The 17169-nt window shown below is 39.8% G+C and overlaps 1 protein-coding gene across 3 annotated transcripts; it reads left to right on the top strand.

Moving 5' to 3' along the window:
- Nucleotides 1–14684, top strand: LOC145463393 (protein FAM135A-like). 3 transcript variants are annotated; one of them, XM_081447146.1, is made up of 24 exons: nucleotides 1–81; nucleotides 656–849; nucleotides 1578–1663; nucleotides 2009–2163; nucleotides 2758–2828; nucleotides 3728–3901; nucleotides 4134–4245; nucleotides 4515–4570; nucleotides 4950–5047; nucleotides 5292–5341; nucleotides 5455–5520; nucleotides 6107–6196; nucleotides 6467–6540; nucleotides 7102–7262; nucleotides 7606–7710; nucleotides 7911–8958; nucleotides 9348–9407; nucleotides 9828–9925; nucleotides 10445–10536; nucleotides 11067–11164; nucleotides 11668–11819; nucleotides 12481–12591; nucleotides 12713–12829; nucleotides 13026–14684. In XM_081447146.1, exons 2-24 carry the CDS (start codon nucleotides 770–772, stop codon nucleotides 13229–13231), a joined length of 3360 nt encoding a protein of 1119 aa, XP_081303272.1. In that variant the 5' UTR covers nucleotides 1–81; nucleotides 656–769; the 3' UTR covers nucleotides 13232–14684. The 3 variants fall into 3 exon arrangements, with proteins under 3 accessions (XP_081303272.1, XP_081303273.1, XP_081303274.1); XM_081447147.1 differs by having other exon boundaries at nucleotides 7–81; nucleotides 653–849; XM_081447148.1 differs by having other exon boundaries at nucleotides 18–34; nucleotides 653–849.
- The last annotated feature ends 2485 nt before the right edge of the window (nucleotides 14685–17169 follow it).

The raw sequence follows: 17169 nt of genomic DNA on the forward strand, positions 1-17169 counted from the left end.
GCGACGAGAAACAAGATGGCGGCGGAAGTGGTAGGTTAGTGTTTTTTTCATGAGGACAACCAAGTTCCTAAACAACTTCAGGTACATTCATATTGTGTGCTCTGTGCATTATTAATGTACAGTTAGCTTATTTGGGAACGGCTTACATTGCTGCCTAATTATTAGTGGTCAAGTTGAAAAACAAAAGAATATTTCGTGTTCGGAAGGTTAATTGGCAGTGTAAAAGATCACAATTTTGGAGAGTGCTGTTCATCTTTTATGCCAAAAGGAACTGAAAAGCGTGTTTTAACTATTGGCTTTTTGACATTTTGTCTTTTTACGTTTACTTTTGAGGCATTTTTCGAATTTTTTAGCTTTAGCTTCCATGCTTTTGCAAATATCAAAATCGATTTGTGACTGACGCATTTCCGACCCCCTCTTTATTAGTGACGAATTGGAAATTGCAAGGCCACTTAGAACTGCGAGTTATTGAATACGAGAATCAATGTTGATCTAAAAACTCGGAATAAAATCGTAGTAGTTTACCTTCTTGAATATCTTGGGACGCCGTCTCGAGAAAGGGCGCGTTTTAAAACTCAACAAAATTTATCGGTTGCATATGGCTTAGGTAAATGTTTCTCGTATACTCGCATGATGGACAAATTTATTTCAGCAGTTTCAAGGCGATAATGTTTGCCAGGATATAACGAAATCAGATGAGATGTAGGACGTTGGTTGGATAAAGAAATTACCGTTCATAATTCCCATCCAGTTTGGAGAGCAGCGAAATATGTCTGGAGACCTACAAGCGACGATAGAGTTTGCAGTGGAATTTTCGACGTTCCACAATGTCGATCTCTTTCAGCGCGGGTATGTATCATTTTAAAATGTTTAATTGTCATTTTCAGCTACTTTTACCGCTACTTTTGTTGATCTTAATTTTCTTGGTTCAGCTGAACGCTCAGTGGTATGTTGTCTTCCGAAAAATCTAACATGTAAGCTTAAATTTGTGCTCCAATTTACAGCAATATATTTCTTGTTCACTTATTTTTCACATATTTTTGAAGCAATCTAGTGTTGCTCTATAAACCAACTGATCACAATATTATTTGTTGTTGAATTCACATTCATGAAGTATTTGGTATTTTAGAATATTTAGTACTGCTGAGTTTTTGTAAATATTTATTGTGCATTGTTTGTACAGTCCTTCTTACAAAGACTTTGCATATTTTGTGTTACAGCTATATAAGCTTATCAATCATATGTAACTTAAATGTATAATAATAAAAATATGTGCTTTTAAGACTTTGAAAAGAGGCTGGTTATTTTCATGAGTAAAAGTGGGTACTTTGAAGACAGCTTGTTTTTGCATAATAATGTAAAATAGTCATACAGAAAAGTCTTGAGGCATATGTTTCTTTGCTAGATATTTTCAAGCCATCAATCAGAAACCTGTGGTCCTGCATGTTTACATTTGGTTAGGAATAGAGTTGTTAGGTGTAATTCTAGGAATTTCTTGGTCTGCTGAAATAAATAATTTTTTCATTAGGTCAAGTAGTACTAACACTTTAATTGGACTCAACTGTTGTAATTTTCAGGTATTATCAGATCCACTGTATGCTCAAGCCTCCTGTAAAAGCTGCAGCAAGCACAGAGGTAGAGAAACGACTTGACATTGGCTCAGGTAAGATTTTTTGGTCAAAGATGACATTTTCTAGCAGTTCATGATGTGGATGATCCTAGACTTAAAGCATGTGCAAATGCAAGTACAATCACAAAAGCAAGGATATAATTATGTAAATAATAAATGTTTTGATTATTTTCTTGCTCTTCCATGTCAACATTTCGAACCTAAATGCAAGCATTAGCAAGCAAGGTGTTAGCTGTGTGCCATCTTGGAAGATGTATTAACTATTGTTGTTAATGATTAAACAATTACAACTTATGATTTTTAATTTGCTATTTTTGTTTCGTGTTTATATTATTATTTTTTGGACACTTATAACATTTATTATTTCACTCTTACTAGACATTCAAGGACAAGAATATCAATTTGGAGCAACCATTACCCCATCTGGAGGGACAGCCATCTCTAAGACGTTTCAAATTCTTTACAGGAATGAGTCCATTATGTTGAATGATTCCTTTGTGTTCCGCCTCCACATGTTGGTTAACAGTGACAAGGTAAGTCAACTCCCGCGCTGTAGCTATATTAACCCGTAGCTAATAAAAACTGTGGTCCAAATTTGCTGAATTTGAAACTTCAGTTTAAAATATTGGACGCAAAAGTGATGTTCATTTAGATAATTTATTTAACAAATAGAGAAGCCTGAGCTGTGTAGTACACTGTGAAAAAGCACAATGGGCATTTGAGAACACAAGGGAAATGTAGAAAACACGCTCCGCAGGCAAGTGTTTTCTACATTTCTCGAGTGTTCTCAAATGTCCAGAGTGTTTTATCACAGTGTAATACACGGGTTAGGCTTCTTTATTTGCTTCATGATATAGATTTTACACACACAAAACAATAAAACACACATTTTCTATGTTTTATACTCGGATAAAACATGGGTTTTTGACCAATCAGAGTGCACGCAGGGTCCTGTCTATACTATAATAGGTAGTAAAATTATAGTGCTCAACTGCTTTGGAGATTGTGATTGCCAATCAGTAAATGAAGCAAAATGATGAAAACATTGTTAAACAAAATGTTTCACTCTCCTTTCACCAAACAGTAAGACTAAATTTATTTTTTTCTTTATATAATCTTTTCATCAGGTTGTCCAGGAAATTGACCAGGCTGATTATCAAATGACAGTGGAGCTGTTCTTCTCTGACTCAGAATATGGGTGAGAAATTTTTGTTGATCAATGCATGTCGATCAAAATTGTGTCATGCTGTTACTGTATGCCTTCCATGGCTCTTTGCACATACAGTGGAACCCTGCATTACTGCCAACCGGTTAATACTGTCCCCTCATTACTTTGGCCACTTTATTCTGGTCTGAACAAAAGGCCACCCATTAATACGGCCAGTTATTTGTGGCCCGTTGGTGACCAGATTAACAGGATTTTATTGTACCTGAAGAGTTGTGACAGAAATTATCATTGATGTTTCCTCTGCCAATCAATATTTTAGGAATTGAGTACTTTTGCAACAGCTTACCAATAGTATTTTTGGCCAGAAGTTAGAAATCAACAGTTTTTTTCATGGTAACTTTTGGAGGTGCAGTGACCAACATAGGTTATTGAATTGTATTTTGAGTTGAGGAGTCTGGGTTTGTGGAATCCCTTATGAAAATGCTTTCAAGAGTTATCCATGGGGATCTTTAAGGAGCTGCATATTAAGGATTTATGTGTTGTCACTCATCTTGACAATCCTATAGAATCTTAATTTATAATCTGCTACACTCTTTGAGGATCTTTCAAATCTTGCAAGGATTTGTCTTATCCCTGTACCTATCCCTGTAAAGATCCTTCAAGCATCTTTTAAGATCCTAAAGATTGTACAAAGGATCCTTTGATGACTCCGGTAAATTCCTAAGCAAATCTTTGAAGATCTCAAAGGATTTTTGTATCTATCTTGGCCAGTGTCAAATCTAGTCAAAATCATTTGCGGGAACTAAAACTTTGTTAAAAAGAGGTTATGATGGTAACTTAACATTAAACTACATATAATTTGGCATATTGTTTGTCACTGTGACTTTAATTATAATGCTCTGCCATTTCTTTTCTATTTTATTGTACAGACTTGAATCTGTTGAGTCACTGACAAGTGTAAGCACACAGACATTAAAACTGCACATGTCTTGTGTGAAGGGTCTGCACCACCATGTGCCCATCTTGTTTGATTATTATCACTTTGCTGTCATCGACACCACAATTCATGCCACAGTAACAGCACTTGGCCTTCCTGATCACAGGTAAGCCATTTCTCAGAGTGAGTGTACTTTCAACCTTAGGAATTGCGCATCTAATGAAAGGAAAGGAGAATATTTTTCTTCCTATAACCATGGGGGAGCTTAAAGCAATTCCTCCTCTAGAACTAGCACTGAATTAAGCATTCCTACAAACTTAAATGGCAAATTGAACTGCTAATGAAAATAAATTGCTTGTACTCATGTGTGGTGCTTTTTTTCTGTTTATACTCTTCAGCATTGTTAGGCCTGTAAAGAACAGCTGGCTTGGTAAACAACCATCCAATCAACGGGTGTCAACACCAACGTTTTATGTTGTGTTGTTCAGTAACAAAGCCTTAGCCCCCCAGGTATGGATGAGTTTGTTCTGTGTGTAGGTATGTGTTTGTGAGACAAATGGCTTCTATATATATTCATGTATTTGGTACTCACTAATTAGTTCCAGTAGACTCGAGCAGAAGTAAACTTTACTGATATACTAATGTAGCCAAGGGTCACATTGGTCACAATTTAAACACAACTGATTAATAAATGATCGGATAAGCTTTAAGTGATATGTAACAAACAATTATGGATATCCTTGTGATGTTAGGTAATGTTCAATAATGTTCTTTTGCAGAGTTCCAAGACTTCACTTGTTGAAAAGCAGTTACAGTTTGCGTATGATACACACAGGTACAGCCATATTGTCAAATAGCTTTTTAGCCCAATTAGAAATATTGTCTTCAAAAGTTACTGAATATTGACAAATTAATAGTTACAGGTAAGTGAAAATTCAGATTTCAGTGATTCAGATTGGACATAAAAGGTTAGTTAACCATCCCTTATCCAGGGCTCTGCTCTAGAAGCACCCAGGTGCCACAGGCTACTAACTTTTGCCTTTGGGGGACTGGAAAAACTTTTTTCATGTAAGCTTTTAATAGTTCTGGGCTCCTTGTAATTTTTCTTAGACCACAGCCTTGAGTTATCTACCATCATGTGCAGTATAATTTTCAATATCATACTCAGTTGCGTGCTTTTGATCAATAAATTTCTTTTTCTTTTGTCAATTCAGGGCATTATGCAGTACTCTTTTGTCTGCCCAAGTAAATCTGCTGGCTTATTTCCAATGTTTAACTGAGCTTCTTCCTGAAAATCAGAGGATGGATCTTGGTACGATTTATCAAGTATTTCTGTAGTAACTACCAAGGAGTTATAAAGCAAAATCTGACATGTGTGGACCCTCTTTTAGGACATTTTCTTTGCTGTCCAATTCAATATCCTATTTAAATCAGTGCCTCTACACTGGTACTATAGCGGTATTCAGAAATAATGGCTGTTGTATGGGAAAAAATTGTATCATACTGTGTTGTTGTCATACTAAGTGCTTCAACTAAGTAAATAATCGTCTTATCAGGTATGATAGACTTTGGTGAGAAGCTGGATGTGTTATGCAGTACAGTAGAGGTACACAAGTTGTTTCTGGAATATCTTTTTTCTTTATCCAGTATCATTGTCTATTTTTGTTGGCTCAGATCACAAATTCAATGATATTAAATATATTGTCTTACTGTTTGTAGGCTACAGTTGGTTGTGAGGAAACATTTTCTCAAGTATGCAGTGACCTAAACAACCTTAGTTCCGAGGTGAGGGGCACGCTGTCTTTAACTAATTTTCCAGTGTCATAGTTAGTGCTCCATGCAGCTGTTAGTAGTTCTGTGCATGCATTGCGAGCCTCAGACACTACTTCTGAATTGTGTCAACATGGTTTTGAGAAGGTCGTTACCTAGACCGTGAGAAACTAAGGAAAAGTAGTTTTGAAGGACAATACACTCAGGACAACTTATCACTCATATAATCCAAAGGGTACAGATCACTTGTCAAAAGAAACAGGAGGACATGGATTACAATAGCAAGACTTGGATATGTGACACTGTTGCTTTTGAAATAATTTAGGAACCAGATTCCTTTCAAAGGTCCTGTTATAATACAAATATCAGTTCCCTGATAATATGGAGAAAATGTATTAAGTTACTGACAGTTTATTTGATGTGTTGTTCCAGAAAATATCCATACTCCCCACAGAAGGGTAGTTCGTTTGAATCCCCACCCCCTTAAAATTCCAGTTTAGCTTAGAAAAATTTGGTGTGTGATATATCTGCCCCCCCTCCAAATGTCTAAGCTTGCATGGACTTGTAGACTAACAAACTGGTTTTTACTGTTGCTGTGTAGCTTTCCTTAGCATGGTCACAGTTCCTAGAGTTCTTTAGTCTGAACAAAGCTATTTTACCATTTCTGAGAAAAGAACACCACAACCAAAGGGTAAGTATGAAATACTGTAACATTTCCAAAGTTACATCCCCAGAAATTAACATCACAAAATTATGACTGCTAATAAATCCTGAAAGTAGCCACCCCCACCTCTACCCCCCTGAAAGTAGCAAGTCCATCCTCATCTCTCCCTCCCCCTGGAAAATAGCAAGAGCAGCTGCCCTTAAAACTCATTCTGCACATGTTAGTTTTGCTTTATTCCTTCCTCCATTCTATTGGACACGATAATTGTTTGTTGTTTTTTTTTTTAACTCTTCTCAGCTTTCTCATTTCTCGGAGGCATTTTTCATTCAGGAGTACCCATGGAATGAACTTCAAAGCACACCGGATCAGTTGTAAGCAGATAGGAAGTGATACTATTTTTTGATGTATTGAAAATTCTGAGAACTTTCTTAGGACTTTCGTACAGCGTTTGTTGGGAAGAGCTGCAGATTTCCTTCATACAAAGCTGATCCACACCATATCAGAAAACTTGTCAGGGTTATGGTTCTTCTTAAGCCCTGGCCAAAAGGACTCGCAAATAGACGCATGATTGGCCAGGCCTTGCGTGCACTTGCGTTGACCTGCGCTCACTTTGGTCGAGATAAAATCTGCGCGCTAGTCGACGCAAGTTTTTCACCGTTTGGCCACCCAACCTAAGTCAACGCAAGTTGAGTGACGTTCATTCGTTGCTACAGCAACCTATTACCCAATGAAATACGGGATGTTTCTGCCATGAAAAGTTTTTTTTTTACGGCGACTTGCGTGTACTTGCGAGGAAACTTGCGAGTCCGTTTGGCTACCGCGGCAAAGCAAGTCTCTGTGCAAGTTCAACTTGCGGCTACTTGCGACTTCTTGCGAGTTCGTTTGGCCGGGGCTTTAGAGTTGCTCTGATCCATTTTGTGGTTTTCCCTCAGGTTTCAGCAGCATCAGAGTCTGGCTCAGAGTGTGAAAGGATCCCGTTATTATCAGACCATTCCTCCAGTTCAGGTGGAGTGTCCTCTGTTGGATGGAGATCCCACTTCGATTCCAATCATATTCGAAGACAAGTATAGTTTCTCTGAACCCAGAGAACCAGGTACTTACAAACCCCTTTGTTCTGGAGATTTTGTACCCAAACTTGGTAAAAGTAGATAAACATTCTAATATTAGTGTCGAGATGGAGTTCAACTGATCATGATAGCTGTGCATTGGTCACATTAAGCTGAGAAATGAAACGTTTTTAACTTATAGCTGTGATCTTAAAGCTGCAAAATGTAGTGATTGCTGATAAATGCCGAAAACGTTAACTATTTTTACTGGCGAGGGAGACTCCAGCACCCCGTCTCGACCTTCTAATGTTGATTGGGTTCATAATCTTCCTAATTTAGCAATCTGGGTGTTTGTTTATTTAGCATCAGTTGTTTTGACTTTATTGTCAGATCTTCCCAGAAACTCCGAGTTGGAAGACATATTTTTCACGGTGGATTCGGACGAGGTTGATAGCGCCGGCATGGATGATAGATTCCTCCTTATTAACGCTAAAGGTAAATAAATGTTTTTTCAGTACTTCCAGAGAAGCTGCCCCACGGAATCGTTTCAGTTGCGCGCAATCCATGAAGTTCTCAGGACTTTGCACGCTTCATAGCAATGCTCGAGCAGTTTCCTGTAGGCGAGTGAGACTTTTTGAAAATAACAGTCTTGATCTTTCTGTGTGTAAAGTAACAGAATTGTTCAATCCATTTAGATTCTGATGAAGCCGAGAAGAACGGTTCAGCGTCACAAGCAGTGTCAGAAGAGAGTGTCCACGAAGCTGAGACACAAGCCAGCCATGATAGCGAGGCACAAGCCAGTCACGATAGCGAGGCAACAGGGAAGAACCTTGACAAAGGATTGGAGCAAACGGACGAGACAGATGAGACAACCGAAAACAGCGAGACAGCTCTAGACGACATAAATATTGCGATAAATGGCGGGACAGACGATGCTCCAAGTGAAGATTCTTCACATTTACTGGAAGATTTGCAGTCGGCGTTAAGTAAATGGGAAAGCACCCAGCCGCTTATTCAACAAGAAGACGCTAAGGCGCCTGATAATGACACAGAGTCTGATGTTAAAGAGGATGTTGAAAACGAAAGGACTAGCGAAGTTAAACCTTCTGAGGGCGGCAAGGGCCAGAAAGAAGATAGTTCAGACGACACTGAGGAGTCGGACTTTGTTGATGCTCAAGCGATAAATGGCATTGAAATGCTACCAAGTAGTGACATCAACGCCGATGATTCGGATGCTTCTGGTGAAATTGATAGTTCTGCGGAAAAGGTGTCGAAAGAAACTGTTGATCAGGATGCCGATGAAACAACACTCATCTGCAACGATGCTGCAAAAAGTTACTCTGCGGACAGCACTGAAAGCTCAAACGAAGAAAACTCCGAGGAGCCCGAACTACAGTTCACCACTGATCGTGAAGGTTCGCAAGATGACCTGCTTTCGTCTCCCCCTGACGCGGGAGCGGACTCGAGTAGCTACGAGACGCCGAGGTCTTCCGAAGCATCCCCGAGTGCAACTTCGGAAAATCAGTCCAAAGTTGTGACTATACAACCAACTGTCAACGGAGTATCGTGTCGTAACTCAGTGACCGATGGTGCACCAATCCCTCCATCAAGGAAAAACAAAAAGAAGGGTCTTTCTACGGCTTCATTAGGAGGATGTCTTCCCATGGCCTGCGCCGGAAACGCATCGCCAGCCTTTACTTTATCCCGAAATGATTCTGTTTACGGAGGAAGCGTGCGATCCAGGTTAGTTGCTTATGTAGGAAATTAGAAAAAATTACTTAATGTGTTGATCATTGTAAAAGTGAAGTTGCGGAGGCCTCATGGTTAGTGCGCTCGTCTCTGGATCGAGTGGTCCGGGTTCCAGTCCTGGCCGGGGACACAAGGCGCGTTACTCTCACAGTGGCTTTATCCACCCAGGTGTATAAATGGGTACCGCCGAATTTAATGCCAGGGGTAACCCTGCGATGGACTAGCATCCCATCCAGGGGGGACCAGAAATACTCTTAGCCGCTTCATGCTACAGAAACCGAGATAAGCTCCGGCCTGATGGACCACTTGGCTCGTATGCAGACTTAACCTTTTACCATTTGAAAGGATTAATCGATTTTCGTGTTCTTAAATCCGTCCTTTAGGTTTGAGATAGCGAAAAGATCAGTGAAGCGCAGTTTGAATTATGCCTGCCAACTTTACAGGTGAGAGCAGAGGGTTCATGATTGATGAACGGCAAAACAAGAACTGTTTCATTTTCTAAATTCGTCGTCTTTTACGTACAGTCAAAAACATGAACGGTGATTTTTGTTGCCTTCATATCCGTCATCTGACCATACTGTCAATCAAATCTGTCGGAGAAGCCTCGCCCCCAGTGTCCCTCTTCTTCCTAACCCCGCGTCGAGAAAAGATCCTGGGAATAAGTGTATGCATGGCGGACACTTCCTGACAATGTGTTATATCAAGAAAAATGCACGTTTGTGATTCTTCGTGAATATTGAAATACTGAAGAAATTTTTTTCACGTTCTCTTCCGTTGCTTACTGTTCATCCCCTTGCTGGCTATATAACAGAAACAGTAGAGTGTTCATGTGAGAAACAGTTTCCTTTGGTTTATCTATGTAGTGATCGCCGCTTCCAAGGAATTCGCGAGCCGTACTTTAGTGCCCAGGCTCCTGAAAGCATCCAGACGCACTTGATCGTATGTGTTCATGGCTTGGATGGTAAGTATCCCCCAGCAAAATAAGGCTGTCGATATTCTAACTGTTTGACGGCAAGAACAGTATGTTAAGTAATATATCAAACACGAGAGACAGTGTTTCATCGGGATATCCAAACACCGAGAAAGAAGTTGAAAATACGATGCGCAGCGAAGTATTTTAGACAAACTTCGAGTTGTTTGGATAACCAATGAAACACTGTCTCGTATGCTTGATATATCTTCTCAATCGAAGCAAAAACTAAGGAGTAAACGGAGAAGTAAAATCGTCAAAATCTATGCTTATTAAGACCGGGTATCCAAACCTCTTTCTCATGGCTGTGATTTTCTTTGTTTTAACTTGTTGAATTATTAATAAGTTTGTGAAGTTAAGAAGGTTAACCGTTTTTGGATGGAATCATTTTCGACCATACGCTGTAAACTTTCCCTTCTCATCATCCTAATTCCTAAATCTTTGAAGTCGATTCGTATCTGTCACAATGAATTCATTTTGAGATGTGGCGGTTGTTTTTCTGTTTGGCAGGCAACAGCGGTGATCTTCGTCTTGTTCGGTGTTATTTAGAGATGGGCCTCCCTTCCACGAAGATGGACTTTCTTATGTCCGAAATCAACCAGGTGAACAAAATGTCTGAAGACTAATACAGCCATGTTATGCACTGCGTGACGATGCCGCACTTATGAGGGTGTTCAAGTTAGTCAAGTCAAACACTGCCTTGACTTCAAGGAGTAATGCTAACCCCACATTTATCTTAGCTCGTCTGTAGACGACTTCTTCAAGTTTACATCTTGTTCTCTGTGAAAAAGTGAGTGCTGTTTCAACATTTACTATGAGGATCGGACTAAGCGGTTTCTCGAGCAGCTCTCAGTCACGGTATTTTGACCGTGTACAAAATTACCTTTTTGATTGGAAGAAAACCTGAAAATAGTAATTACTAAGATAGAAAAACATCAAAGAGATAGTAATAAACCATAGAGGGACAAGGATGGTTGAGGATGGAGAAGATTAACACGGATTGCAAAGTGCAAATTTGATTTTTGATTTTTTTTTTTCAAGATGCGCAAACCGTGACGTAGCTCCTGTACTCCTTTACTTTCCTCGCAACCCTTTTGTTCATCTTTTGTAATGTTTGATGTTGTCTTAACAGCCTGACACGTTCGTGACATTCGAAGAGATGACTGAGAAGCTTGTTCAGGAAATAACGCATCACATTGAAGCGTACAATCTCTTTCCCACCAAAATCAGGTTAGTTGCTGATGTCTTCATATCCTCGGTCGCGGGTGATGTCACGCCATGCCCATCTGAGGCGTTGCGTGACAATCCAATCAACAGCTGGGATGGAGACTTCTTGTAACATACTACCCTTAGTGGGTTACCTTAAAAGGATATCCTGAACGTGACACCCAACTACTTCCATAGGGGCTACATACACAACAATTTAAACTTGGGACATGTTTTCTCTTGATTTTCAAATTGAAATGATTCACTCAGAGAGGAAGGCTTATGAAAGATATTTCTTGAAACTGGCTTTGATAGGAAGTAGAACCTGTACTCTTTCATCATCTTGGAATTGACTTACTTTTTGGTTAGTTTGCTTGTAATTTGAGTTGTTTCTCAGTTTATTAGGTAAAGATATAAATATCACACCCTTTACCGTGAAAACTGAGGGCAATGTGCTATTGGTGACAAAATGTGCCATATTTATTCTCTTCTACACTTTTAACGCCAGTTTGTGTTCATCTCCGCAGTTTTGTCGGTCATTCTCTGGGTAACATTATCATCCGGTCCGCTCTCGGCCACCCCGAGATGAGGCCCTTTTTGGACAAGATCCACACATTCTTGTCCCTGTCGGGTCCTCATTTAGGAATGCTTTATCCAACGAGCTCTCTTGTCAGCACAGGTAAGAACTGTCTTGCACAGAATCTTTTAAAAGGGTAATTTAGACAGCTTTTTAGTTACTGTAAGTCGTAGGTCGTTACAACAAACTTGACGATGTCGGGGTGAACTGCTACTCATCTAAGCTCGATTACCAGGCGCTGTGCGAGAAAGGAGCCCGCTGTTATAATAGTTTCACCCTGGCCTTGTTGTTGTTTACATCGTTTAAATCCCAATTTGTTGTGCACAGTTACTTGTTTTATCGTAGTTAGAGCGGTGTTTGCTTGAAGGTCGAAAGTAAATCACATAATGCTTTAGTTTTTTAAAACTACACTATCCGATCGGCTGAAATTCTCGCGCCGCTTTCAACGTTCATCCAATGAGAAGTAAAACCAAAGCTCTTCGCATCGGCTATATGTATCTGCTTCCAGTTAATTTAGTTCAGTGGATGGCCTGTGTCCTTTGTGATTCTCCGTCTCCGTCTCAGTCCATCAAGGCGCAAAAAAAAAAAACTTTGTCAGTATCCAGCCATCTTGACCGAACAAGCTTTTTCAATAACCCATATTTATTGAATACCGTTCTAAAGCCCATATATATACAGTAATAATTTTAGACCATTAGCAACTTTTTCTTAAGTACGAATAAAAGTTTCTTATAGCCTACACGTCGTTGCCCTTCATTTCTAGGTCTGTGGTTTATGCAGAAATGGAAGAAGTCGGATTCGTTGTTACAGTTATCGCTGCATGATCATCCTGACCCGCGGCAGACTTTCATTTATCGTCTCAGTCAGTCAGAAGGTAAATGAAATGACCAGTTTGTTAGTGATCTAGAGGTCCATTTGCCAAAGTTGTACAGTGCCTCGTTTTACCGTAAGAGGCGTTACCTTTTTATGATTGAAGTTTGTTTTTCTTCTTTCAGGTTTGCAACATTTCAAGAACATTCTTCTTGTCAGTTCAGTACAGGACCATTACGTGCCATACCACTCGGCCAGGATAGAGACTTGTCGAGCAGCGCTGAGAGAAAACTCCGAGCTCGGTGAGTGGTTAAGAGTTGTTTCCGCAAGAAAACTGTTTTGCAGTCTGCAGGGAAAGTTGTTAGCATCTGTAGTGTGTAGTTTGCCCTACCTCACCCCACTGTCTACTTCCTTCACCGTGCATGGGATAGGTTGTGATAACATTACTACAATACGCGAGCGATACTAATATCACTTATCATTTATTCTCTTTACCAGCTGTGGCTTACAGGGAAATGATCGACAACTTACTCAGACCACTGGAGGATAGAAAAGACATGAACCTTATCCGATACAGTGTCTATCATAATCTTCCGAGCTCGGCGAACTCGTTCATTGGTAGAGCTGCGCATATAGCCATGTTAGATTCTGAACTATTTATCGAGAAACTGCTTTTAGTGTCTGCGTTAGATTACTTTAGATAGGGATGTGTTTCCGACAGTCGTGGGATGGGTGCGGTTTTGGGCCAATTTCTCCTTCCATTCGCCGAATCTAATCACCCCACGTTTACTCCCTTGTCCTGAATTTCATTCAGGGACTTTTCTGATGTCAGTCGTGTTCTTTGTCACTACCAGAAATTGCGATGTAACAAAAAATTATCCACACGTCCTGATCGAGTATATGTGCTTCCGGGCAGCACTCGGAACGCATCCGAAGAGCTTTTGATTGTTAATGGTCCAACAAGATGAGAGCACGAGCGCTTTCCGATAGGCTTGCCTAAGAGTCGGCGCTTACCGATTCTCGTTTGATAGTATTTTAGCCCAGAACTGGAAACTTTTTTAAACGGAGGAAACGAGGTCGCTTTGTTCCCCTTTGTTAGCAAAATAAGCATAGAAGTAATCCTACGGGTAATGTGATTTTTCCGGAGGGATTATTATTGTGGGAGCCTTTGGGGATTCGTATTGTGCGAAGTGCTCGCATTTCAAAAGAAACCGTGATAAGGTAAAATTAATATCCATTTTGTATGTTTGTTTGTTTGTTTAGGGAGTATAATTTGTACAATATAGAATGTCATCAATCACGTTTAAGATAATAGAGGTTAATGGGTTCCAGTATTATAATGGCTTTAGTTTCAGGTTAATGTACCCTGTGCCGAAAAGCACTCCACAGACAAAGAAAAGCTGAGGGAAATACTAACAATACAACCAAATTGAGTGACTGAGTTTTGGTTACCACAGAGGTTTAAGAAGGAATCCACCAGCAGTTCGAGTAACAAGGGGACAAAAACTTTGTACCGAGATTACTTACTTCGTATTGCAGACTTTTGTGCGTCTCTTTTAAATATATTCCCAAAAGAAATCATTTCTAACAACACCAAATGCAGAAAACAAATTTTGAAACACTTGAAAGTACTGATGAAATGAAACGCTGATGATAAAATTTTACTTGTGTTTGCACAATTTCTCTGAACTTTGAAATTTATTTTCTCGAGTTCTCATGGGAAAATTTTTTGTATTTTACATCTTTAGCTTTAAGAAAATATAAAAAGGACTAAAATGCCTAAAATTATTCTGGTACCAGGTTTTTGTGCACTGAAAACGGAAATTGCTCGATCTCCTATCGGATTTAGTTAGTCTCTCTGTGAGTAAGGTAAATGTAGGAGAAACATGGGTTTGAATACCTTAGTGAATGAATGGGTGGACAGGAAATCTGGGCTTCATGAATTGTTTGGATAAAAACGGACTATATTTATGAACATATATACAGCAACTACGTGTTACTAAATGATTAACGGCTGTCGACGGGAAGCGGTAATTATATATAAGATGCGATCCTTATATCATAGGTAATTTAACTTATTTGAAGTGGTGGGTTTATTCTGATGTGAATAGTAATTTTTTCATTTTATAATAAAGACAAAGATCTGGATTGCAATTACTGTGTGGCATTACAAACTCTCTTAAGTGGTTGTGGAACAGATACATGGCTTTAGACCGCGTCCCCACTACTCTTTACGAAACCACGACGGCGACGCCGAGGACAACGTCGATTAAAAAATTGATTTATATTTTACCTACAAATCTCGCGATACTCTTAAGTCATTTAGTTTGTTTATCACTGCCAAAAGTATTACAAATCTAAATCCGGAACAGCGATAAATTTGAAATAAAAATTTGAAATATTAGCCGTCGTGGTTCACGTTCTCCAGACAACGCAAAATTTGGTCATTTCACGTTGTTGTCTTGCAAAGGACGGCAAGAAATGTACCAAGAATTATAACGCACGTGCACAGCCATTGTTCTGCTCATTAATTCTTTTGTTCACTGTGACGTTCCCGTTGCCGTTGCCGTCGTGGTTTCGTAAACTCCCTAGTCTCCTCCGCAGCCGTTATTAGGGTCGTCACGCAACGCTTCTTGGGGGAGAAGCGTTGCGTGACGACCCTAATAACGGCTGCGGAGGAGACTACCACTACTCCGGAAAAATTTTAAAACGTAGCTTTATTTCTACGGTTAGGCCTACTGTCCACACTAATCTGTCACGAAAACGGAGCTTTACGAAAACACTCTTCTAACCGGAGGAATTTGAAAACGCCGGCTTTGCGTTTTAGTGTGGACAAAAAACATGTTGAAAACGAAGACGTCACAGTAATCATGGGATTTCCCTGAGTTTTCCAAAAATAAACACAAATCCAAAATGACCGGTCACTGCTGCGTTTTCAAATTTCTCCGGCGTAGTGTGGACAGAAAACATTCGATACCTTTTCAGAGTGGAAACGCCTTTTTAAATTTCTCCGGCGTAGCGTGGATACGGCCTTAGATCACTTCCATCGTTTTCATCTACGTGTGGACACGCCACGAAAAAAAAAATAACATGTTTGTAAATTCGCGCCGAAGTTTCAAGGTACCCGAAATTTATATGCTTTTGATCAATAAATACGGGCGCAACTTTAAACCAGGCGTTTCCCTGTCCAAGGATTTGAGAGTTAAGGTGACAGAAATGGTAGACTACGAACAGTCCCTCTTTCGCTTAGTCCGTCGTGCGTGACGGGAAAGAAAAATGTGAGAAAAAAATGGCCGCGCGAACTCCTAGGGGCGAGAAGCACGCTCGACGGACTAAGCGAAAGAGGTATTACTCGTAGTCTACAGAGAAGACGGTTATGCTTCCAATACGTGAAATACGTTGAAGGTTTCTTATTCAACATTCAACTATATACAAGTACGCCCTTCAAACTTCAAATGTTTGGCATCGAAACATGTCATGTTGTCAATGGTAATGTTTGTGTCGTCTGCGCAGAAATGTTCGCAGACAAAACCAACATTACTCTTTCTGGTTTCACTCTAGCTGACCTTGAACAAGTGACAAATTCAGAGCTAATAAGTCTTCATTGCCGGCTACAACAAGCAAATAAACTTAGGCTAATATAGTGAAAACTTCGTTCATGGTCATTGGCTCTTCCTGCCTATGACGAAATTAGCATCAAATTAGAAAAACAACCAATCAGCAGAGTTGGTCACGCTATATCATAAGGTTTGATTATCGATAATCGACTTTCCTGGTCTTATTTTGTGTTTAATATTTTGAGTGGCAGTTTGCGCATTTATTTTTTTCAGCCAGAATATGTTTTTTTTTTCGTCATGCTTGAAATGCTTTTACAAATTGCAAGATAGATGTTCTTCCCCTGTCCGGATTTTTTAACTTAAGGGGGAGGGGGAGGGGCAGGGAGGGAGGGAGGGAGGGACATCGCGCCTTATGGAATAAGATCTGACGTATTTAGACAATGGAGAAGGACCACACCCATTACACCCGTGTAATAAGGATCAGTGGAATTAACTATGCCCAATTTAGCATCCAATTGCACAGTACTCGTATTGTACGATTTTTGAAAGGCTATGATGGCAAAGAACAACGGGAACTGAATGCCCGCTTCATTCAGCATTGCTCCGTGTAACTCGGTTAGACTCAGCTGAAATGTATGACCTTCATTCAAGTACTCGCGTGTTGTTTTGCATGTTTTAACCGTTTTCAGACTGGGCGGATGGAAACACGGTCTGTTTAACTTCGGACAATTACCACTTAACAGCTAGTAGCAACCATCCTTATCGCCACGAACGATAATTTCATTGCGATTCCGTTGAAAGAAATGAATTAATTTTAATCTGACATTAGTATATCTATTAAAGCAAGCGTTTGAGAGGACCACATTTAGCTGAGTTCCTTCGTAAATTTTAACTGTTTAGGTTTTGCATTTGAAGTGCACGTACGTTTTGCAAACCAAAAATGTTAATACGATTAATAGCCCTTCTTGTAAATAGCCCTGGGGCAATGGTTTCTACATTTAAGCCACCTTTGGCAGTTCAAGTCATTTTCGCTTGAATTAACAAAGTTGAAAGCAGAACTTTCTTGAAGATCTGTTCTTGGGGAA

Source organism: Orbicella franksi, chromosome 12 (assembly GCF_964199315.1).
Source record: "Orbicella franksi chromosome 12, jaOrbFran1.1, whole genome shotgun sequence".
Lineage (NCBI taxonomy): Eukaryota > Metazoa > Cnidaria > Anthozoa > Scleractinia > Merulinidae > Orbicella > Orbicella franksi.